Raw genomic sequence first — 23456 nt, forward strand, 5'->3', positions numbered from 1 at the left:
TTTTTCAAAGACTCCACAGTTCCTGTCCGACTTTCATAATGACATTAATGATTGCCACTCCAAATACAACATAAGGTATCAGCAGCAAGGAAACTTGTGTGTGTGTGTGTGTGTGTGTCTGTATTTACTTCACAAATCAGGGTCTCACCTGCTCCTCCGTGATAAGCCCGGGGTGCATGTGTGTGTCATCATTGGTGTAGTGCAGAGGCAAACTCTGACACAGCTGTCCCAGCAGCATGGCTACTTCCTTCATGCTCCGCCAGCAACATACCAGCACCATCTGGGCTGTCACCCTGTAGCCCTCACCGCCTGGACCATACACAGAGTGACACACATGAAAAAAAAGGACAGGGAAAGTTTGATCACTTTGAACCATTTTGAATAATTTGTAAAAAATTGTATTTGTCTCATTATGCAATGCTACCCCATTTAACACACATGTAAAACAGTAAAGGAGTGCCTTCCAGTCTGATAACAGACCTTTGTGTTTGTATTGGGTCACACATATATTACACATACACCAGAGCCATTTCCTTTTCTGTTGTACAGCTCTGAAGGTAAATGTAATTTTGATAGTGACTGAAATAAGATTCATAAAGTCCGCTATAACATACTGTACAAAAAAGGACAGACACCACCCCCATCAGGACATCATTAATATAGCAACCATTGGAAAGGGATTTAGTGCCCTTGATCCTCCTTTAGAAGGAAAACAAATGATACTAATAATTAGAATATAAATATTTAATGTGAAATATACAGTGTTAAAAACAATGGGGCAAAATTAAAAAACCAATCATGATTATCTATATACTCAATCATTACTCCAGAGCTGAGGAATGTTGAATGAGGATGGTATTTTTAAGTGTGATGTTGTATGACAAACCTGTAGCTGGTGATGACATTTGCGTGGTCTGGGTTTGTGTTTGATCCTCTCCATTGTGTGTATCCAGCTGTCTGGCGCTGGTGAAGAAGTCATTGGTGTCCCTGGGCTGGATCTCCTGCAGGATCCTCTGCAGTCCTGCTGAGGTGTCTATTCACACAAACGCATCCACATATGTACACATGAGCAGAGCTGGATTCTTCCACCACGACAAATATAATTTTGTGATATGTCATGCTATATGAATCAATTACTTTTTTTCTTATTCCATAAAATTCAAGGAGTTTAAATTAACTCTATAACTAAATTCAATCTCTCTTCCATTTTACCTAAGGGGTTCCATGACCTGTAAAACCTTCTATTCTCATTTGCATCAGGAGTGGCAGCAGCAGTTCAGTCATAATCCATCATGTCTTATTTGATTTGTTAATAAAAGTTTTATCTATTTCATGTAGGAGATTGTCACTGAAGCGTTTATTCCAAATAACAATATGACCAACGTCTAGGTATTTGTTTTGGTCAGAGAATAGCTCTACAAATATTAAATGCCATATGTCTTTGTAATTTGTCAAGTGCCAATGATGTACATTTGTTTTATGGTAAATTTCCTCACAGTGCCATCCCTTCTATGTATGGTTATCATCTGGGCATTTCTTCATAGCATATTACGTCACAATTTTTATTTTGGGGATTTTTTTTTATGGGAAATCCCCCCCCCCCCCAAAAAAGGATATGGAACATTCTGTCCTATATGTCCTTATGATGAAGTTTCTCCTACTCCTGAACGAGTGTCATCCAGTGAACTAAAAGATGTAATTTAGGAAACATTTCTGCAGTTGAGACTGTTTTGTTCATTCCGTGACTCAATATGTATAAAAAAGGTTCAGAAGAAGAATACGCAGATGTATTAACTCCAGTTTAAATTACCTGTGTCTGCATCCATGGGGATGAGTCCTTCAGGAGAGGAGCTCTGGACAACAGGGGACACCACATCAGACATCCTGTAGCACACGGCGATCAGCTCTGACACCAGACGCTTCCACTGCTCAGTGTGACACAAACTCCTAATAACAGAAGCATTAAAATGTGAGTATATACAGATACAAGGTCTAGATTGAATTTGCTTCTCAAAAACAAATTTGAGTGTAGCTGTTTTAATTAATCTCACCCTGTGTTTAGGTGCTGCAGGATAGCCGTGATGCAATGGGCTCGGCCGTACAGAGGACGGGATGCAGCTGCCTCCAAGAGGCACGACTCCGCCTTCAAGACCTCCAACTGCAGACAGTGCAGCAGGAACTGAATCACTGCGGGCAGAAAAAAACAATCCATATTTAAAATATCATGACAGACTGTAGATATTCTGAATGCATACATTTATAAGGACAATGTATCGTAAGCTTACCAGCCAGAGAGTTGAGTTCCAAGGTGAGGACCTCAGATGTCTGGGGCATTAAGGAGGGCGGCTGGAAATTTAGGCCCTGCTCCTGAGCACAGTGTAGGAGTGCCGGGCCCAGATCTGGATGGTGGAGCAGCAGGTTGAGCAGGTGTGCAGCTGTGACACTGTCAAAGGGTTTGGTGCTGGTGCTGAGATCCAGAGCAGCCTGGAGAATACCAAGCATCCTCTCTGGCTCCTAAAATAACCAAGACCAGAGTGGAATTACTTGAGATTGAATCCACCAAAAGGCGGCACAGTGGTGCAGTGGTCAGCACTGTTGCCTCACAGCAAGAAGATTCCGGGTTCGAGTCCCGGCTCAGGCACGGAATCTTTCTATGTGGAGTTTGCATGTTGTTCTCCTGTGGGTTCTCTCTGGTACTCCGGCTTCCTCCCACAGTCCAAAGACATGCGAGAGGGGACTAGGCTAATTGTATACTTTAAATTGACCGTAGGTATGAAAGTGAGAGTGAATGGTTGTTTGTCTATATGTGTTGGCCCTGCGATGGACTGGTGACCTGTCCAGGGTGAACCCCGCCTCATGCCCGAAAGCTGCTGGAATGGGCTCCAGCCCTCGCGACCCATAACAGACTAAGTGGAAGAAAATGGATGGATGGAATCCAGCAAACAAATCTAACCTGTATCCCTTATTACTTAAGTTTACTATCCTAGGAGACCAAAAACAACAGCTTATTGGTACTAGATTTATATTAAAGCTATTTTTACAGTATAATACTACTAAAAGGCACCAGGAAAGTGCATAACTTCACCCCCTAGGCGAATGTAGTCAAACCCGATTTGTAAAAAAGTAAAACTATAATAATGCAATTTTTTGCAAATTGGTTTTTTCCTGATCCATTCAGACTCATAGTCTTGCAGAGTCCTGCTAACAGACAGACCAACAGACAAAAGCTACCGAAAAATCCAATTCAAAAATTAGCCAAAACATTTTAAGTGTAAAGTGTTTAAGTATAATAAAACATAAATATTCTAAAACATATAAATAAAATGAAATCACAAAAATAATACATACTCATATACATGTTTTATATATGAAAAAGTGTCATAAAGTTCCAACAATCATGGGTTTGTTTTAAATTGTCAAACTGAACCCAGTCTTCAGATTAACCTGCAGTCCCACGGCTGAAGGAGGGAGCTTCCACAGCAATGTCGAAGCCAGTTGTTTGACCTCCAGGAAGTTGCTGGATATGCAGTAGAGGACATTCTGAGCATGGGTACAGGTCACAGCTTCACCCAGGGCAAACCCATCAGGCCCTGAGGAAAAGACAAGAGGTCAGAATCATGAGGGATGGGTCAAGGTGGAGTGAGGAAAGGTAAATGAGCACAGAAACAACCGCGGCATCAGGTTGGCATCAAAGTGAGGAGGCTGGCTGCTGATAAAACATGTTTGTTTGGGCACCAGCAATAGCAGGAGGTATTGCAGTGACTGTAGCTGGCTACTGCTGATGCCAGCCAGGCATCACCACTAAGGTGTCCTTGAGCAAAATAGGGAACACCAAACTGCTATGGACATGAATTATTGTCATAGTCTGAATTCTTAGCAAGTCTGGACTTAGAATATCCTCAGATATTAATGGAAATGTACAAGGTGATATAAATATACATGATATAAATGATAAACAATAATAAACAAAAACTAAAGAAAAATTGAATTACAGTGAAATGATAAGACATTAAGTGGACCCTTGACGCAATAATCAGCACCCTCCAATATTTGCTGGCAGAACCTCAAAACATTTCAAACCATCCAGAAGATTCTTGCACTTGGCTGTACATCATTATGTAGTTTCTCTTCTACTTTACCAGTATGCACTCAAGCTCCATTTCATTACATACTCTGATTTTGAAAAAAATGTACTTATTCCTGGTCAGTGTTTTTCATATTAAAGATCTTATTAATGTGGCCACCCAAGTAAGTTGAGACCCGCCCAAAGTAAAATCCAAATTCCACTTATTTTCCAACAAATGGAGTAATCCTACACCGCACAGACCAGCCACCCTCCAGCCCACCCACATTCTCTACCCAAAAAAAGTTCAGCTACACTAACATAGAAGTTAGTAAGTCGATGAATTCATTTCAGAAGGTTTTTTTCCTCACCAACATCATTCAAGTACCAATCCAGTAAGGCTGATCTCTGACCAGCATTTCTCTCCATACTTAAACAGGCAGTGCACCGCTCATTTGCAAGAGAGCGAGTAAGGATGATTGCACACCTTTAATTTGGTGAACCCTTTCAATTTAAATGTAATCTGCATGAGACTATTAATATAACAAAGGAAAATTTGCAGTGATGTGAAAATTATTCCACGTCATCTCTCACAGATGTCTGTGTGTGAAAATGTCAAATGGTAGCAACCGTGCTGCTGAGCAGTACACACACCTACCAGTGCTGAAGGTGAAGAGTTGGCCCACAAGACCCAGCAGGTGGAGGGACATGAGGCATTTAGAGAAGGAAGCTCCAGGGAGCAGACCCTCAAAGAGCATCACACATAGCCAGCGCAGGAACTCCTATATCACACAAGTATTGAAAAAAAAAAGAAAAATGCTCTGGGAAGAAAAATATGGAGTGACTTCAGAATGGAATGAGAATGCTGGAAGCTTGAAAAGCTGAAGCCAAACTGCAATAGTGGTTTGAAAAGCTGAATAATGTCAATAGTGTATTCAAAATTCTGAACAAACAAATTTGAACCCTTTAACAGCCATACTATATTGTAGGAAAATGTGATATCTCAAGAACAACTTGAGGGAAATTCCTCAAATTTGAAAGAAACAACTTATGGAACTCACGGGGTCAATAGTCAAGGTTAACTCACATGATTGCAATATCTCAGGAGAGCCTTCAGGGAATTTCTTCAAATGTGAAACATTTATCGGCATTCTCCCTGCATCAACACCAATGAGCAGTGTATGTGTGATACCTTATACAGATGTAGTTTGAGTTGGTTTTGTTCTATTAGCTCCGGCTCTCTCTCTTGGCTCAGTCTCTTCTGCAGCAGCTGAGCACTGTCCTTAACTCTACAAAGTAACTGAGGATCAAATAGAGTATCAGTTACCAGCTCAACATTTTAAACTGACTGAGGAAATTAGATCCATCAAGAAAACACAAGGTAAAGAACTGACCTTCTTCATCAGACTGACAGACTGCTGTCTCACTCCTGGCGACTGGCTGTTGAGATTTGGGGGCAGGAAGTGGCGGATGAGGTCCATTTCCTGTGAGGTCAGCACCTCAGTACTGCGGTGGCTCTCGCAAACCAAGCCCAACGCGTCCATCCTCACCTGAACAGTAAAAAATGGCACATAAATGCTATCCCAGGTAAGAGGGCTTAGTCAATGGAAAGAGTCTTAATTGACCAACTTTTTCAGTCAGTGGCAAACTAGGTCTGGGCAGTCACCTGTGAAGGGGATAATATCACAGCATCATGTTCCCTCGAACCAGAGGTTGCCTTAACCAAAATTTTGACAATAACAGTAAAATCTGAAGACTCTCTTTTTCTAAGAAATAGGAACACTAAAGCTTATTTATCATTAAGAGCCATCCCCCTAGTGTAGATGCGTGTTGCAGAGGCACTGCACAAATCCCAAAAAATAGCACAAAGTGATGCGATTTGAAAAATGCCACAAGCCAAATGTGTCATTAATGTGCAATGACTAGTCAACCAGGAAAATCTTTAATCAACTTTAAAAGCTACACTAACACCCCACGCTACAAACAAAACTTATCTCAACATACACTGAAAGCCTTATTATTCTGGTAACAAGACGCAGAAGTACCCACCTGATCATGTTTGTGTACAAGTGCTTGTTGGAGCAGGCGAAGGGGCACCAGTCCTCCCCACAGTCCCCCCTCTGATGTGGGTACAACACCTTGAGCCCTGGCTGCCCGCAAGCATGTCATCAGAGCCCCTAGTGCACCCCTGCTACCTGAAGGACCTAAGGAGAGTATAAACAGAGTTCAGAAAAAGTTCTTCCAGTTTTTTTTTAACTGATATTTGATCTAATTCCAGTGTACTGCAGACGAAGCAGTCACACATTGTAAAAAAGTTCCAGTTGTAACTGTGATTTAAGAAGCCAGTGCTGCGACTATTTTTTTGTCTTCCAAAAGACTCCTTGGTTAAGCTAAATGACACTGACTGAAGAGCCAGAAGGGGAAAAGGAAATATGATGTGTTTGTGCAGACAAGTACAGTATCTGTGCCTTTACCTTTGCTACAGGACGGTGTGTCCTGCAAGGCCTGCACCATGTGTGCCAGACTGGACGGGCTGCAGCGAAGTAGTTTGGGCAGGAAATAATCCAGGATATAAGTGGTCTGGTCAAGTCTGGCACAGCACAGCACCTGCAGCAGAGGGGTTACCCACATGTGGTGCCAGCGCTCCATCCAGCCATCACTGTTTTCAGCTGCACTGGCCTCAGCACTCAGCTGTGCCTTGTGGCTGACAAAAAGTCTCTCCATCAGGTCACTGGCGTAAGGAGCCAGGGTCTGGTCACCCATCAGACCCAAGAGACATAAAGGCAAGGCTGGCTGGATCTCAAGCAGGTGCTCTGCCCCATAGAGCTCCACAAGACAGCCTAAAGCCCCATATTTCCCCTTCATGTGCCACTCCAATTGCAGCAGGCTTTGGGTGAGCTCTGTGATGTAGCAGTCCTCGGTTGAGTCAGAGGTGGATGTACTCGTGAGCTGATGGAGAAGGAGGAGGTTACGGAACAGGGAGCGGGTTTGGTGGCGGACTCCGTCTAATGGGTGCTCCCAGTGGGAATAGATATGCTCCAGGAGTTGTCGCTGTAGATCAGACCCTCCACTGAGTGACTGCCAGAGGCTGGGAGGGCGGAGCTGCATTGCCCCCTGCAGGCAGTCTAGGGCAGCAACACTCCAAAGGGTCAGCACACGAGCCACCACCATTGCAGTAGTGGACTCCTTTATGCTAGCAGATGGATAAACAGCAGAAATATACATTATCATTTTCTTCAGAAATTGATTTCAACATGATAAACAGCTCTAACGTTCAGACATGATACAGTTATATAAAATCTTTAGGATGTTTTGTTGAGCCACATTCAGAGTATTTTACATGGACCAACCTGACATCTAAATCCAGTAGAGTTTTTGGGACCAACAGCAGCAGGTTTTCCCACTTTGGCCCAGGAAGGGTGCCCTTCCAGCTCAACATGGCCAGAGCCCCATGACACAGATAGAGAGACACCCCCGGTGGGCGACCACTGGTACACAGGAGCTCACACCTCTGCTTGAGCCACTGAGGGGCTGATTCCAAGCCCTGCCCCGAGTTTTGCAGCAAACTGCAAACCTGACACAGGCACGAGAAGACAGATGAAGTTTGCATCACAATAAACAGAAGCTAAGTTAAATTTCAATAAAATTAAAATTCTGACAGTAAACACAAATCTTAATTGCATTACTGTGACATATTGATTTGCAATCATTCAAAAAATATCTGAATATTGAGTCTATTGTACGTTTGTTTTCAGTGCCACTTCCGCTATTTATAGAAGATTCGTTATAAAATATACACAGTGTTAAAAATGGAGGGCCTCATTTTTAATCCTCAACTCACCACAGAAGCAACGTCATCTCCAGACCCCATGACAGACCTTATCAGCAGGACAATAGCCATGCCAGTGGTGCTCTGTACCGCCTGGATGAACTCCTCTACACACAAGAACAGAGGAGGACATAAGGGAGAGAAAAGTTTCCAATTTGCAAGTTTAAATGTTAAAAAAAACAATATTTTAACAACAAAGTGTCATTTGTTTATCTCATACTTCCAGTAAGATGTCTTGACTTCATTGAGGGCTCTACGCCTGCATGACTTCTTGGTGAATCCATAATTCAGGAAACGCAAGCCTCAGAAACCACAAAAGTATTTGAAATGTCCCTTTACAAAAACATTTTCTGGTATATCCTAAGTCTTCTATATCCTGTCATTTACTCAATACTTCATACACACTTTGAAAGGAACAAAAAAACATTCCAAATCAACACTCTTCGTCTGAGCTTGACAAGCTATGCATATATGTGGCCAGAGAAAGAGAAAGATTCAAAGTGTGAAATCATAGCGTGTAGTATTGAGCATACAACTGGATAAAGACAACATGGATTACAGTGTTTGAGCGTTTGTATACAGAGGTTTTGTGTAGTTTTCCTGTTGTTAGTCTTCCATCTCTAGTAGCTTCCAACAAAAGGTATGTAGCTGGCATTTTCTCAATTCTTGATTCACCGAGAAGTCATGCATGCAGGAAGAAAAAAAAGAATGATTTCAAGACATCTAACAACAAGTACTTGATAACTTTTAAAATAAAGAAACTTTTGGACATACACGACAGTATTCAGAACATATAATTGTAATGGAGCTGTTCCTGTAAAGCTGCCCTACAGTAAATCTTTCATTCATTTCAAAAAGCAGAAATAATTTTCGCAGCAAGATAAAGGTAGGTCTAAAGACTGCACTGATTCCCTAGTCAGTGACCAGAATCAGACAGTTGTCAGCGTGACCAGCAGGTCAATATCTTGTGTTTCCATTTCCCAACTGGTCATTTGCCAGAGTGTGCCGCTTCACTGGGAATAGCAGCATGTCTATTCTTAATAGAGGGCGCATCAATCAGCATAGAGCAGATCAGACCAGGCAGGAAATGTTAACATGAATGGCAAAGGATTCCTTGTCAAGTTTCATAATAAAACACCATGTGCAGACAACGACCACATCAGTAGTATCCGAGCAAGTTAACAAAGCCGGGTGGGCAGTAACGTGGAGAACTGAGGTATATTAGTCGCAGCTAAGACACAACAGAGCCGTGTCCAGTGGAAAGGTCAAGCTTGCAATTAAAAACATTTAAAGCCAAAATATTCCGCGGGAGAGCCCCAACGAAAAAGTCCCGGACAACAAACCAAATCAGACACTTCAAACTTCATCATGTCTTTTGCCCAATTTGAGGAAGTTAACAAATGAGAGACAGAGATAAGGATCTTTCCAGTGGGAGAGCACTTTATGTATTTATTTATATCAGAATCCGCCAAGAAAAATGCAATCAATGCACCTCTGTTGAGTCAATAACTGCAGTTTTCTGGTGTGGAAAAGCTCTGTGCCATGTGTCTTACCATCAGTGACAATATTTATGTAGCAGCCCAGCAAGCTACCCAGTATGTCCTCCAGGTTGCAGTGACACTGAGCAGCCTGCAGGGTGGTGCTGATGGCCTCCTGTGATCTCTGAATCACCAGCATTGAAGTCTTCACGGCAGTTAGACAGGAATGCATCAGCTGGGCCTGAGCTATGTGACGACCTGCCAGACCACTTACACAACAGTAGAGGGAGACAGAAACACACAGATCAACATCAACCAGTCACCTAATCTGTATGTCATTGGTATCAAGTTTCTGGAGTCAGAGCAAGATACAGTAACAGCAAGGGTGGGTATAACAGTGTAAAGAGTGATACAACTGATACTGTATATGCATCCTAAATAGATATGAGGATGTGGAGGATTACGAAACAGCAGACAAGCACCCATACCTGTTCTGGCGAAGATATTCACTCAGTCCTTTGTGAAGGAACTGCAACACTATATAGATAAGAACAGATTCAGTGAGAGTTTTTTTCTGGAAATCAAACTTCCTCACTCATCAAGTTTTGAATCTAAATAAATTGGAATCAAACCTTCTGACAGCAGTTTAGCAATGCATCTCTCACCTGGAGATAAGAGGTAAAGGTAGTTAGTAATCTAAGAACAGGACAGGAGACTTAGCAGATACCTCTCATGGTCTCAGCCACTCACCGAGAGGGAATCCATCCATACAGGCAGTAATGGTGTCCACAATATGTGGGTATTGCTCTGAAGCTGGGCTGGACAAACAGCCAGCCAGACAGACAGACAGATGAACTACAGTTCGCTCCTGAAGCCACTCCGGTACTGAGCCCAGCGCACTGAGGAGTGTAACACACACATTATTTCCCAGAAAGGCTAAGTATATGCTGTACACACACAGACACCTCTGAAGAAACAAACCAGCAGATTAAAAGCCAAAATGATATTCTTACAACCAAGTATGAACAGCAGCTATATTGAATTCTTTTTTAGTTTAGTTTATCATAATATGGCATGAAGCACAGAGAAAATTATAAAGTTATAACCATACTTACAAACTGTTAATAGTTGAACCAAGGCAAACAGACAAACCAAACTTTTGATTCCAGCATAGCATAAATATCAAAATTTCAAGCATTTTGGAATTAAAATAATTGTTCAGTACAACTGGAATTGGAGTAACACACCCATTTTGGGGGAAATATGCTCATTTGCCCTCCAAACCACTGCCAGACAAGAAGACAGAACCCCTTCTCTCTTCTCCTCCTCTGAGAGCATAGATGGGGAGTTTCCTTCTGCTTTTCTCCTGGTGAGTCACATTCACCATCACAAACACGATTATCACACCGGAAAAAAGTGATCAGTGTTTTTCAAACTCCGCAATGTTCGAGCGCCGTCTGCCCCAGCACAGACCGGGGGAACTTGATAATGACATAAAAGTCACATAAGTTATCATCAAAGGAGACAAGCCTTCACTCCTCCATGTGTATTGTTGATAGCAGGGCTCTAACTGTGGATCACAAATGACTGTGTTCACTGTATTTTGGGCTCCCAACAAAGCTGATCACAGACCAGTTGATAAATATCTGTGTATATTGCAAGGTCATTTAACTGGAGATTGAACCTGACTATTAGGAGTTTTTTTTGGCTGGTGAAAATATGGCTCTAGTTTGCTCAGCACAATAATTGGTAGCGAATGGAAAGTGTTAGCATACCTCGATCAAAGCCATAAAAATAAAACATTCGTTGAGCACTAGAACAGTGACTACTATTACTACTCAAGTCAACTCAACTTTGAAAGAGGAGATGAGGAAGATTACTTCTAGACAAACTAAGATCCCCTGAAACCTGATCTATTTGAATCAGCATACTAAGAGGAGGAACTACAGGGCAAGACGAGATATACTAACCTGCCAATCCACTACCAGTCACTATGCTAAGCTAACTAGCAGTCAGCCAATCTCAATGGGTCTCTGCAAGCACAGGGGAGATAAGGGTATCCATCTTCTTGTACGGCTTTGAGGAGGACAACCTCTTGCTGTTTGCCTCTGCCTTTTAGAATAGCTCCTTGATACCAAGTGGTTACCTACCGAGCTAGTGAAGCACAGAAGTTCCCATATAAGATGAGTGCTTCCTTCTCATTTCAAAGAAACTATTCATTCATTCATTCATTTTCTTCCGCTTATCCTGTTAAGGGTCGCGGGTGGCTGGAGCCTATCGCAGCAGCTGTCGGGTGAGAGGCAGGGTACAGCCTGGACAGATCGCAAGTTCATCGCAGGAACAACACATACAGACAGACAACCATTCACACTCACAGGAACGCCTACAGTCAATTTAGAGAATCCAATTAGCCTCGTCCCCTCTTGCATGTCTTTGGACAGTGGGAGGAAGCTGGAGTACCAGAGAGAACCCACGCAGGCACAGGGAGAACATGGAGACTCCACACAGAAAGATTCCGTGCTCAAGCCAGGGCTGTGAGGCGACAGTGCTAACCACTGCACCACCGTGCCGCCACAGAAACTAATGAAAGATTTCTTAAATGTAGTTGTGCACCTGCCGATGGCCCGTCGCAGAGGGTTCTTGGCCTGCAGGGAGGTGTAGACCAGCGCCAGTGTGTTAAGACAAGAGTCAAGAAGAGCTCCTTCAGGCTGATTCTCAGTAAGTGTCTCCAGCTGAGAGCCCGCCTGACAACACACACAAACCATACCGAGTATAATAAGAGGGAATGACTCTGCTCAGCTTATTGCACTTTCCTATCTGTGACAATGTAATGAATGTCATACTAGACACATGTTAGTATTGTTGTTACACTAATATTTGGATCAGATATTCTTAATGCCTTAAACATTTCAGGCAGAAACAGCTGTCAGTGAATTAGGGGTTTCCATCTCCTGGTTTGCGTATTTATTCTTAAAAAAAAAGGATATAAAAAAAGGAAAAAACACACCTAAAGCAAATTCTAAAATGTTCACACTAAATAGGGTGAGTTGGGTTTTTTTCTTACAAAAAATTGGCCCTTTCCACCAACCTCTTGTGGAATATGTCAAAATGCGCATCAAAATTTGTTAATGGAAACATGGTTTATCAGTACTTGAAAGGTAAATTACAATTTTTGAGGTGAGAAAGCCCTTTAAACTGCTGTCTGAACCAACCTTTTTAACCAGCTGGATCTGCTGCACAGGGTCAGTCAGCTCCAAACATGAGCGTAGGGTTTGGGCAACCTTCCTTACGCCATCCTCTCCACCATCCACCGATAGAGAAGCTAGGTGAAGAATACAAACCTCTATCAAATAAAGGAATACTGTGAGACAGAGAAACACGTAACACACACGAACCTGGACTTGAATGCTGAGTTACAAGTTTGTCATCTTTACCTAGGAGTTGGTGCAGGTTCTCTTCATCCAGGACCACAGCCTCGACTCTGGCTGTCTTCTTCTTCACCACCATGATTCGTCCTTACGTGAAGACAACCAACATTTGAAAACGCGCAGGCACGCACACATACACACATATAACAGCTTTATATACATAAATACACACACTTTCCTCCACTCCTTCTGTTACTGCCACTTTCACTGAAATGTAGTCGGCTAACATTCCTTCCCCTTAATACCAACTGCTGTTAAATGACACTGCATAGACATATGGCAAGACAGTCAAAGGAAACAACGCACTGACAACGACATGCTCGAAAACTGTCTAGAATTAATCAAAATGCAAAACTACACAGACGGCATTCACCTCAGTGGTACAGCATGTGGTTCCTTTAAGCCCTCCTGCTTCAGCTAGTGGCTAATGTCTTCTTCTAATAATAATTCTTCCGACAGGATGTTGAATGTAGATTGTAATGCTGCCCTCTATAGTCAGAGAGCAGGTACTTACGTCTTCCCTTACGGGCCAAATAAATAAACAAATAAATACAGTCCAGTTATTTAAAAGAGCAAATTGCTTTCAAAATCTTTTCAATCACTGTTTAGAGTAACACTTTATGCAGGAGATCATTCTAGCAAAAGTGAAATGTGGAAAAAAGGAAGAGGGAGAAACAGTGGTCCACAGAAAAAAGGCACTTTAACAACATAACGTGAAAGCCAGAGAACCTGGAGGTAAAGCCTGTGCGTTGAATCACATTTTAAGAAGAATTCTGTACAACATATGGTATAACACTTATTATAATTTAATGATTTATATATTGGCGGCACGGTGGTGCAGTGGTTAGCGCTGTCACCTCACAGCAAGAAGGTTCCAGGTTTGAGCCTGAGCACGGGATCTTTCTGTGTGGAGTCTGCATGTTCTCCCTGTGCCCGCGTGGGTTCTCTCTGGGTACTCCAGCTTCTTCCCACAGTCCAAAGACATGCAAATGCAGAAGAGGCTGATTGATACTCTAAATTGACCATAATTGTGGCTGTGAGTGTGAATGGTTGTCTGTCTATGTGTGTTGGCCCTGCAACGGACTGGCGGCCCATCCAGGCTGTACCTCTGCCGTTTTCAGGATAAGAGGGGCCATAAAAAGGAGTCCATCTTTGATAAGTAAAGTCAAAGTGGAGGAGGATTTGTAGGAGGCCTTGACAAGTACTGAAGCTGGGAACATCAAATTGTATGGATGACTTAACTCTACAGTCATAACATTTACAAAAAAAATTGACAACATTTTATTTTTATACACACTTCTTTTAAGTAAAAATTCATCTTTATTAATCATCTTTGAAGACTTAATCCCTTCCGCAATTATGTCTGCATTTGGGTCCCCCTGCTTCTGCTATACATCATTGTATGGACATTTGTAAACATTTTATACATCACCTAGCAATGAAATTAAATACTATCAAAGTAAAGGAGGAAAAGATTGAAAAGAAGGCAAAGAACAAGCAAATTTTCTAGAATTTCTTATTGAAGTGTCAATTAAGCTTCATAACTGTTAGCTATTTAGAACATGTATACAGTCATACATCTGCACATGCATACAAAAATTGATAAATATCTACACACTGACACACATTATTGTGCATAATGGAGGGGAGACACATTTTGTGGCAGCCCAAAATTACAGTTTGAAAATCTTTGTACTTCCCCACATCCCTGGGGTTGTACCCATGTGTGTGACGGTACTTAAGCCTGATGTCTGCTGACCCTATAAATTATATGCAACTCTGTCGTGGGTATTTTAAGGCTGCAGTGCCATATTTTCACATAAATGAATTTCTCTACCTGCTTGGGCACTGGATCTTTCTGTGTGGAGTCTGCATGTTCTCCCTGTTCCCGTGTAGGTTCTCTCCTGCTACTCCAGCTTCCTCCCACTGTCCAAAGACATCAAGAGGGGACGAGGCTGATTGATACTCTAAATTGACTGTAGGCATGACTGTGAGTGTGAATGGTTGTCTGTCAATACGTATTGGCCCTGCGATGAACTGGTAATTTGTCCAGGGTAAACCCCGCCTCATTCCCGAAGGCAGCTGGGGTCGCTACCCTTAACAGGACAAGTGGTAGAAAATGGTTGGATGGAATCAATAATTAATTTTCTTAATATTTTTCAATATACTTGCAGAAGCTTTTTTTTACCAGAAGGGGGCAGTGTTGGTACTTCAATGAGGAGGAGCGCAACGCCATTAGAACAGGTTGAAAAAACCGAGTCGCAGCAACAGGTATCCGAGACGATAGATTGGCGGAAGGGTACATTATATTTTGAGCCCGAAATAATTTATAACAGATGAAAAGTAATGCTGGAATTTTTTTTTGCCAGTCTGTGTGTGACAATCTCGTTTTTTCACCCAAGGAAGATAAGTGGTGTGTCGGACAAAATTAAGTAATTCCTTATGGCTTCGTAACAACCGTGTTGATGAACATTAGTCAGACCTATTTAATTGGATGTAGTTATTCCCGTCTTTCTCCCCTTTAGAGCTCCTGACAGACAGAAAAAAAATGACAGAAAAAAAGTGGAAAATTTGGGCTTTATTAACCTTTTCCTTCATCATTTGATGACAACTAATTGTTCCATCTCCGGACGGACTTATTAGACACGCCCACTTTATGAAACGTCATATGCCTCATGAAGTAGCGCTCCAGTTTCTAATTGGTAGAGAGACAACATCGATCAAAGATAGAAGAACGCCCACCACAAATGTGATTGGACGGGTTTCACGAAAACTCGCTGAATCTCTCCAACCCGTTTCCAACTTTGGCCTGAAGTGTTTTGAGGAGAAGAGAGAAACCCATCGTGTGGATTTATGAGTTTTCCCCGCTGGAAAATCAAGAAATATAAAGACGGTGGCGTCAACATGGCGTGAAGGTCCTGGTGTGGTTCCTTTCCATCTAATGTTGTCACAGGTACGTCAGGAAACTTTGATGAAGTGATTTCATTGAATAGCCGAGAGCTGCGCCCTGATACATCTACTGGGACTATTTAACGGTCCTTGAATAGCGTGAATTATCCAAAAGCTATTTTGTTTTTAAACACGGAAGAGTTGACAGCTAAATGTCGTGAAAGTTATGACACAGGTTAATTATGTAAAGAATATCGGAGTTTACTACTTCTGGTTGTCATGAATGAACTGTTATGGACAAAGTTGTAATAGCCGGTATCCCGGTTAGCTATCTTTAGAGCTAATTAGCAATACATGCTTGAGGTCTTCAAACAGCCAATCAACTTATTTAAAGAAATTCATGGTAAACTACAATTGTGACAAATTAAATTCTGATGTGACATGGTTTTACAATTTACTACACACAATCTTAGCTAACTTCAGCTTTGGCATTAGCTGACTTTTGACCACCGCATAACTGTTTTAAAACCGAATTGAATGAAAGCTTAATTTTTGTAGTTTAAATGTTGAATTCAAAATAAATTAAAAAAAAACTCAACAGCCGTACTTAATTCAAGTTTTTAATTTCATGCTCTGATAAAATATTTATTGGAAAAAAAACATAAAAAAGTAAAAGAGACAGTATGTTAACCTGCTTCCACTTTGATTCACTGAACAACAGGAAGCGGAAAGAAGGAGACAAAAAAAACAACAAAGCAGAGTCAAGGGTTGAATGGCCGCCAACCACATCCTCCACCATCATCACTGTGGAATGATGCATGAAAGGATGAGCTTTGGAAAAATTAAAATTTACCATCCATGACAAAATTACTTATATATATATATATATATATATATATATATATATATATATATATATATATATAGGGTTAGGGGTTACATATATTCCTCCTTATTTATCTTTACTCTGAAATGGAGCACTGCAATCCAACAATTTCCCGCAAGAGATTACAGATTTCTAAGGATAGGATAGGATTTTTAAGGATTTAGGATTTCCGATTGTGATTCAGATATATGTATATTTGATTTTTTATATTTGATGTATATTTGAAATGAAACAATTTGGGTGGTGCAGTAGTTAGCACTGTTGCCTAACAGCAACAAGGTTCCGGGTTTGAGTCACAGCTCGAGCACGGGATCTTTCTGTGTGAGTCTCCATGTTCTCCCTGTGCCTGTGTGGGTTCGCTTCGGTACTCCAGCTTCCTCCCACAGTCCAAAGACATCAAGAGGGGACGAGGCTGATTGAATACTGTAAAATGAACTGTAGGTATGAATGTGAGTGTGCATGGTTGTCTGTCTATATGTTGGCCCTGCGATGGACTGGCGACCTGTCCAGGGTGAACCCCGCCTCTCACCCGAGGGCTGTTGGGATAGGCTCCAGCCCCCCCCCCCCCCCCAACCCTTAACAGGAATAAGCGGAAGAAAATGGATGGATGGATGGATTAAATAAATTGGGTTCACTATTGTCTTTCATATTATTGTTGTACACAGATGGTACACATTAACTTGTATTCTCAGCTCTATTTTGACATTTTCTCAATATATATTGTATCATAACGTATCGCCGTACATAGTTCATAAATGATACTGTGAACTGTCTATTGTGATATGCATTCTATGATACATGATACAAAACCGAAGGGTATGTCACCGAACCCCTAAGAGATTAAAGCTAAATGGTGGCACCTTAGTCTCCATCTTCTGGCAGAGACAATTATTACAAGCATCCGCTGCAACATGCTTACATCGTAGGCTCTGCTGTGGCCTTCTCTGTTGATACTATTGAGGCTCTTAAACGGTGCATAAATTGTTTTGGGTGACATTTGTATGATTAAACTTACATAGACACTGGGGGTGCAGTGTCACTGCTCTGTGTCATGATCATGTGATGCATGGCAGGTGACACCCCTAACCCAAATAGGAGTTGTTGCACTTGCAGCACATCAAATGGAAGAGGATCCAAAACGACAAATCTTTTCAATGAAGTGATTGTGGGTCATATGGCTGGGGACATTACTTTGTCTCAACAGCTTGTCTCTCCTCATCCTTTATTTTGATGTGGAGACAACAGGCTGCAGTGGAACCAGAGAAGAAGAGTGATAACGGGGCTACACGTGCCTGTCAACACCATTGTGGGGATCCACATAGAAAGTAATTGGGGTGGTTGTTTTCTCTGCCAGTGTGATTTAGCTTTAAGTTTCTCTATCAGAATTTGTTCCATTTGGTCTGATTACATTTGGTGATTCTTGGAGAGCTGCATGATTAAGTTATCGATCTAAATTCAAAATAACTGACAGCTAAGTGGAAGTAGAGACCTTCTCTGTCATTTCTGTTGTGGCTGGTTAGAAATTGATTTATTGGGTCTTACTTTGAAAAGTCCAAAGTATTATTTTTTCACATTAAAATGAGCAAGCGGAGGGCTAACTGGAAGTAGCTAGCATCTAATGCGCATTGTGAGCATAATGAGCAATCTCATTCATTCATCGTCTTCCACTTATTCCTTACTAGTAAGGGTCGCGGGGGGGCTGGAGCCTATCCCAGCGGCTACGGGCGAGAGGCGGGGTTCACCCTGGACAGGTCGCCAGTCCATCGCAGGGCCAACACATAGACAAACAACCATTCACACTCACAGTCACACCTAAGGTCAATTTAGAGTATCAATCAGCCTCGTCCCCAATTGCATGTCTTTGGACGGTGAGAAGAAGCCGGAGTACCAGAGAGAACCCACGCAGGCACAGGGAGAACATGGAGACTCCACACAGAAAGATCCAGTGCCCGAGTCGGTAGAGAAATTCATTTATGTGAAAATATGGCACTGCAGCCTTAAAATACCCACAACAGAGTTGCATATAATTTATAGGGTCAATAAAATAATTTCTATGTTTGTATTACATTTTAAAAGACAAATTTAAAGGTTACCACTGACTAGACTTTGAAGAGTCTACAAGAGGACAGTTTTACAGAGTGCCTGTGAAGTAAAATTACTCTAATCAGTATGATTACAGCATTATTTAAGTTTATATTAGGTGATTTTAGACATATTCCTGTGCAGTCTCATATTAAATTCCTGAAATGTCCTTGTGTTATTTGTGAGAGCTTTTTTTAATTTTTGTTTTGACTTCCGCAGTGTTTACCACAGCAAACAGGCAACAGAAATAAGCCTGTGGACGCCAGTTTATAGCCTTCCTCCACACATGTTTGCAGTCTCTTTGTGCGGAGGCCAGCCTGGTAATGAGAGGTTATTACATGGAAGAGAAATCCAGGCTTCCTATCATCCGCCTCCTCTCCTCCTCCTCCTCCTCCTCCATCAGAGATCTTCATCTGTCTCTCGTCTCTCAACTCTCTCGCTCTCTCTCTCTCTCTCACCCCCCCTCTCTCTATCTGTTTGCCAACAACGGCACTGGAAAACTGGAGTAACGCTGGTGTTTTTCTGTTTGGCTAAGCTTGCTGATACGCCCTCTGCGCGCACTGGTCCAGCTGGGCTCGACCCTGGAATATTTCAGGTGCTGGCCTGTGGCAAAACACTACAACAGCAAACCCTGTGTTTTTGTCTGCTTTTCTCTTTCTTTCATTCTTTCTTTTTTTGTCTGCCTGAATTTTTTTTGTCTGGTATAAATGTTTGGTGTATTATCACATTCTATGGCCCTTTCTCAGAAAAAAATACTGATAAGTGACTATTGTCCATCTCTGATATGATGGAAATTAAAAAGTTCTTTTTCCATTGTTGTTCCTTACATGAACATATTTCAGTACATTTATTTTGGTTCAGTGTGACTTCAAATTATATTTGTTATGCAGTATGCCCCAACAAAATAATGTGTTATTTCTATATTACCATGAACTTGATCCAACCAGCCCCAGGGACCGTTGACTGGAGCTGACTTTGACCTCGCTGTTAAAAAATAAAGAAATCATTATCTGAAAGTAAACGTAACAGATTGCCTTATAATGATGTACATTAAGTACTGTATGTCTCTCATTGATCTGTGTGTGTGTGTGTGTGTGTATGTGTGTGTGTGTGTGTGTGTGTGTGTGTGTGTGTGTGTGTGTGTGTGTGTGTGTGTGTGTTCCAGAGGCTTGGAAGTATGGCAGATGGGGAGGAGGCCATGAGTCAGGAGGACTGGAAGGACAAGTGTATGGTCCTTGAGGCTCTGCTCATGAAGTTCAGAGTTCAGATCATCAAGATTCGGGAGCTCACTGCTGACAAGGTTGGTTCAAGCAAACGTTCTCTAACTTTGTAAGTCAGTTCAATATAAACTTTATTGTCATCGGGAACATTTTTTTTAATGATTTATGTGCTTTCAGTTTTTAGGAGTGTATTAGCTGAATAGATAACCCTCCTCAAACCTCATGAATGCACACCACCATGGATGTATTATGTTAATACAAGACTCACAGATGGGGGCCCTTACACTAAAATGAAAGAGCTTGCCAAGCACTTTGTTACGAGTAATGCTTTTGCTGCTAGGTTTGCTTATGCTTGTGTGTCTACTCTCCTTTACACTGGACTGACTTCACACTCAAGGAGATCATGAAACCACATCCACCACAAATACAATTTTCATTGAGTTGTCCTTGTTAATGTAACACTTCAGAACACAAGTCAAAGTTGATTAAGCACCATTTGTAGTCAATCTTAGGAAGATCTGGCATCACCAAGCCAGACCCACAGTCAGTTACATGAACTGTTGTTTAATGATGTAGCTTAATGTAAGTGCTTGTCTTTTCCTTAGCTCCTTCATCTCTTTCCTAGAATTTTTCCATCAGGGAAAAGTGGTCAGGACAATATGATAGGCTGGACTATCTGCAACAAACAGCTGCCAAGGATGCCTGTTGTACCAAGGACAATGTCATAATTAAAAGAGAATTACATCATCATGCGATCTTTCCAAAGATAGAGGCAGAGGAAGGCAGTGTGTTTGCTGGGTACTGAGCAGCTCGTCTCTCCCAGCTGGCTGACACTGGGCCGGTTCAAACTGCTCACTGGCCTAGATCTGAAGCTGCTCTCTAGGGAGGCTGATTAGAGCTCTAATGTAAACAGGAGTCTGACCACAGGGCTCCACCACGCACTGCATGATGGGATTGACCCAGCTCCAGTCAATTACAGAGTCGAAGTAAGCTCAGCTGGACAGCAAAACAAACTCCTGGAGAGACTTGGAAGACAGAGTTTGATGGGTTGTAGCAGTCCTCGCAGCTCATATGAAAGTCTGTGCAACATGATGTAGTACTTTTATATCATATTTGACAGGCTGAATATACTACAACTGCTGCATTTAAACATGTTTATCACCCAACATGAAAAAAACACCAGGAAACTTAATTTACACATGTAGTGAGAAGCCTATAATGTTACATGCTTACTTTCTTTCTCCCTACATCATGTCAACTCTTGAGATGTTTCTCTCTGCTGATTAAGTTCTGAATAGCTAGTTGAGTCTTGTAACTGCCTCATAGCCATTCACTTGTATTAGACTGTTTCACTTAGTACACAGTAACATGAGGTACATGTGTGTTTTTTGTAAATTTGATAAAGAATATCTGCAGTAATGCTTTCATCTTTATCACCTAAAGCAGACCTCCACAGTTCAACCAGAGTTTAAACAGAGTTCAACCAGAGTTCAAACAGTAGTGACAAAATCAATTTTGGACTGAAGCTTACGACAACAAATAAAGTGCTTATTTTTAATGTTCTTTGTTTATAATCGGTTAATTAATCCAACCAATTAAATGTTTCAGTGGACAATTGAGTTTAGTTTAACATTGATATATAAGATATTTTGCAATAAATTGGAGGAGTTTCTCTGTAGATCACTAGTGGCATCCTGAACAGTTCTGTAATAATGAAATCGGTTAAAATAATCACATCATGCCGATCACATTAATGTTTAAGGAAGAACATCCAGTTGCGTTTCCTTACATTATATTTAGCAGGATCACTATCAGTGTAACTACATCAATGGAGGAAGGTGAAAGAGTAGTTCTGTACATTTTTGAAGAATGTTACCCCAAACATACAATATTGGTTATCAAGGGGGCCAGAAGTGTTCCTTTTAACTCACAGAAAGGGTACCAAAAAAACAGAAGGGTACTCTATAATCACTTTTAGGTACACACTCACGCCGGTACTCCTATGTTGCAGTGTCTATTTTCAGTTTATGAGGACCTGAAGTTAATTTCACATAGTTCTATGATGTTTTGTACAAAAGTTATTTTAAAAACTATCCTCACTTTGAAAGTATGATGAGAGATAGTTGGCCACACTGCAGTCATATTACTCATGTAGCTTTGACCCTTTTGACCCTTCACCTTGTGCTCACTGACCTGCTGATGCTAGGAGGTCATTGTGAACATCCAGCCCCCTGCTGATGTTTGTTCTCTTGTCCAGGACTCTCAGCTCTGTTGTTTTAAAGCTGCGGGGGCACATGTACTCTGCAAATCCCCCCTAAAATTTTACTGTGGAGGTGGGTGGAAAAAAAGCATGAAGAATGAGTTTAGCTTTTTGTGGTGATTCACTCCGGCCATTATTCTGTCAACAGGTTGATGTCCATCATTGTTGGACCTGCTGTTTAACTATGACGTACATGGAATAGGAATGTATACCTCACACTACGATACAAGTATACATTTAGAAAGTTATTTTAAATTTATCTGGGCTTGGAATGCAAAGTCAGCAATGATTTCTTGTGTTTCCTATGAGTGTTCACTGGTTTGGAAAATTGTCCTGAAAGTAGAATTGCACATCTAAAACATATTTAATTAGAGACACAGGTGTCATATAAATGATGATTGCAAATGATGTCAACAAACATTGTCTAATTGTGTCTCAAAGATAAATCGCAGTAGACTTGGCAAATGACTGAAATCCTAGAAAGCCTGTGGGAGCAGATGGAGAGAGAAAAAGGGAAAGAAGTAGAAAAAGAGTAAAAAAGAAAAAAAATGAAGCCTTGTGAAAAGATTGAGCTGCCCAAGGGAGGAAATACCCAGTTTACTAAACTGTGTGTGTTTGTATGTGTGTTTAACAGGAAGTGAGTTCACAAACTTAATCATTCAGTTTGTGCATGTGCATGTGTATGTATTCAGGTCAAGTCAAAGTCATTCATCAAATATGTTTAACATGTATTTTCACCAGAGTGAAAGGTGACGGTGTGGGTGTGTGGGTGCAGTTATTTGAGAGGGACGTTCGTTTTTGGCCAGCAGGGCCTCCAGCTGTAACAGTAGGCTACACATGTCATGATGGAGACAAAGAGGCCATGTGTTACAGTTTCTCCTAATCCATCAACTTTTTCTGCTCAACGTAACTCACATTTGTTATTGTAGCATTTGTGTCTTCTGGCAGTCAGATCAAGAAACGTTCTCGACTATATAAAATGTGAGTTATAGATTAAAAGAAATTTAAAACTGAAATGAAAAGTGAGTACTGAGAGGGAAACTATACACACATCTGTGTGGTGTAATGTACACCAAAACCACAGTGGGTGGGGTTACATTCTGGTTTGGTTGCACGTTTGAAAAGAAAAACTCTAACAGGCTTTACTGGCCTTATGGGCCAATTACGTGTCAGATCTGGCTCATCAGTCCAAGTCACCAAGGTGTCAAGATCAAACTATGTACATCATCTGCTATAACCTAGTAAGAACAAAACAGAGCTAAATCCTGTAGAAATACAAAGGCAGACCCAAAAACACACGCATCCAAACACAGAGTATCGT

At 41.4% G+C, this 23456-nt stretch overlaps 2 protein-coding genes across 4 annotated transcripts in view; one reads left to right on the forward strand and one right to left on the reverse strand.

Annotated features, from left to right (window-relative positions):
• The window catches only part of thada (THADA armadillo repeat containing), a 107529-nt gene extending 94297 nt beyond the window's left edge, over window positions 1-13232 (reverse strand). The window contains exons 1-21 of one of the 2 annotated variants that reach the window (XM_086180417.1): window positions 13172-13232; window positions 12805-12885; window positions 12583-12692; window positions 11984-12114; window positions 10121-10269; window positions 10003-10035; window positions 9859-9907; window positions 9446-9639; window positions 7905-7999; window positions 7414-7637; window positions 6538-7256; window positions 6113-6267; window positions 5458-5613; window positions 5256-5363; window positions 4722-4845; window positions 3445-3590; window positions 2286-2514; window positions 2052-2187; window positions 1811-1947; window positions 887-1033; window positions 149-309 (exon numbers count right to left, since the gene is read on the reverse strand). In XM_086180417.1, coding sequence (XP_086036543.1) covers window positions 149-309; window positions 887-1033; window positions 1811-1947; window positions 2052-2187; window positions 2286-2514; window positions 3445-3590; window positions 4722-4845; window positions 5256-5363; window positions 5458-5613; window positions 6113-6267; window positions 6538-7256; window positions 7414-7637; window positions 7905-7999; window positions 9446-9639; window positions 9859-9907; window positions 10003-10035; window positions 10121-10269; window positions 11984-12114; window positions 12583-12692; window positions 12805-12877 — 3276 coding nt within the window. In that variant the 5' untranslated portion in view covers window positions 12878-12885; window positions 13172-13232. The other variant, XM_086180416.1, reaches the window with a different exon arrangement.
• A 2314-nt stretch (window positions 13233-15546) lies between these two features.
• The window catches only part of plekhh2 (pleckstrin homology domain containing, family H (with MyTH4 domain) member 2), a 37025-nt gene continuing 29115 nt past the window's right edge, over window positions 15547-23456 (forward strand). Inside the window, exons 1-3 of one of the 2 annotated variants that reach the window (XM_086180832.1) lie at window positions 15547-15751; window positions 19191-19250; window positions 19821-19955. In XM_086180832.1, the coding sequence (XP_086036958.1) occupies window positions 15740-15751; window positions 19191-19250; window positions 19821-19955 (207 nt within the window). In that variant the 5' untranslated portion in view covers window positions 15547-15739. The remainder of the gene's footprint in view (window positions 15752-19190; window positions 19251-19820; window positions 19956-23456) is intronic. The other variant, XM_086180833.1, reaches the window with a different exon arrangement.

The sequence above is a fragment of the Aulostomus chinensis genome, chromosome 16 (assembly GCF_037954235.1).
Source record: "Aulostomus chinensis isolate RoL2024-O1b breed Wild chromosome 16, RoL_Achi_v1.0, whole genome shotgun sequence".
Taxonomy (NCBI): Eukaryota; Metazoa; Chordata; class Actinopteri; order Syngnathiformes; family Aulostomidae; genus Aulostomus; species Aulostomus chinensis.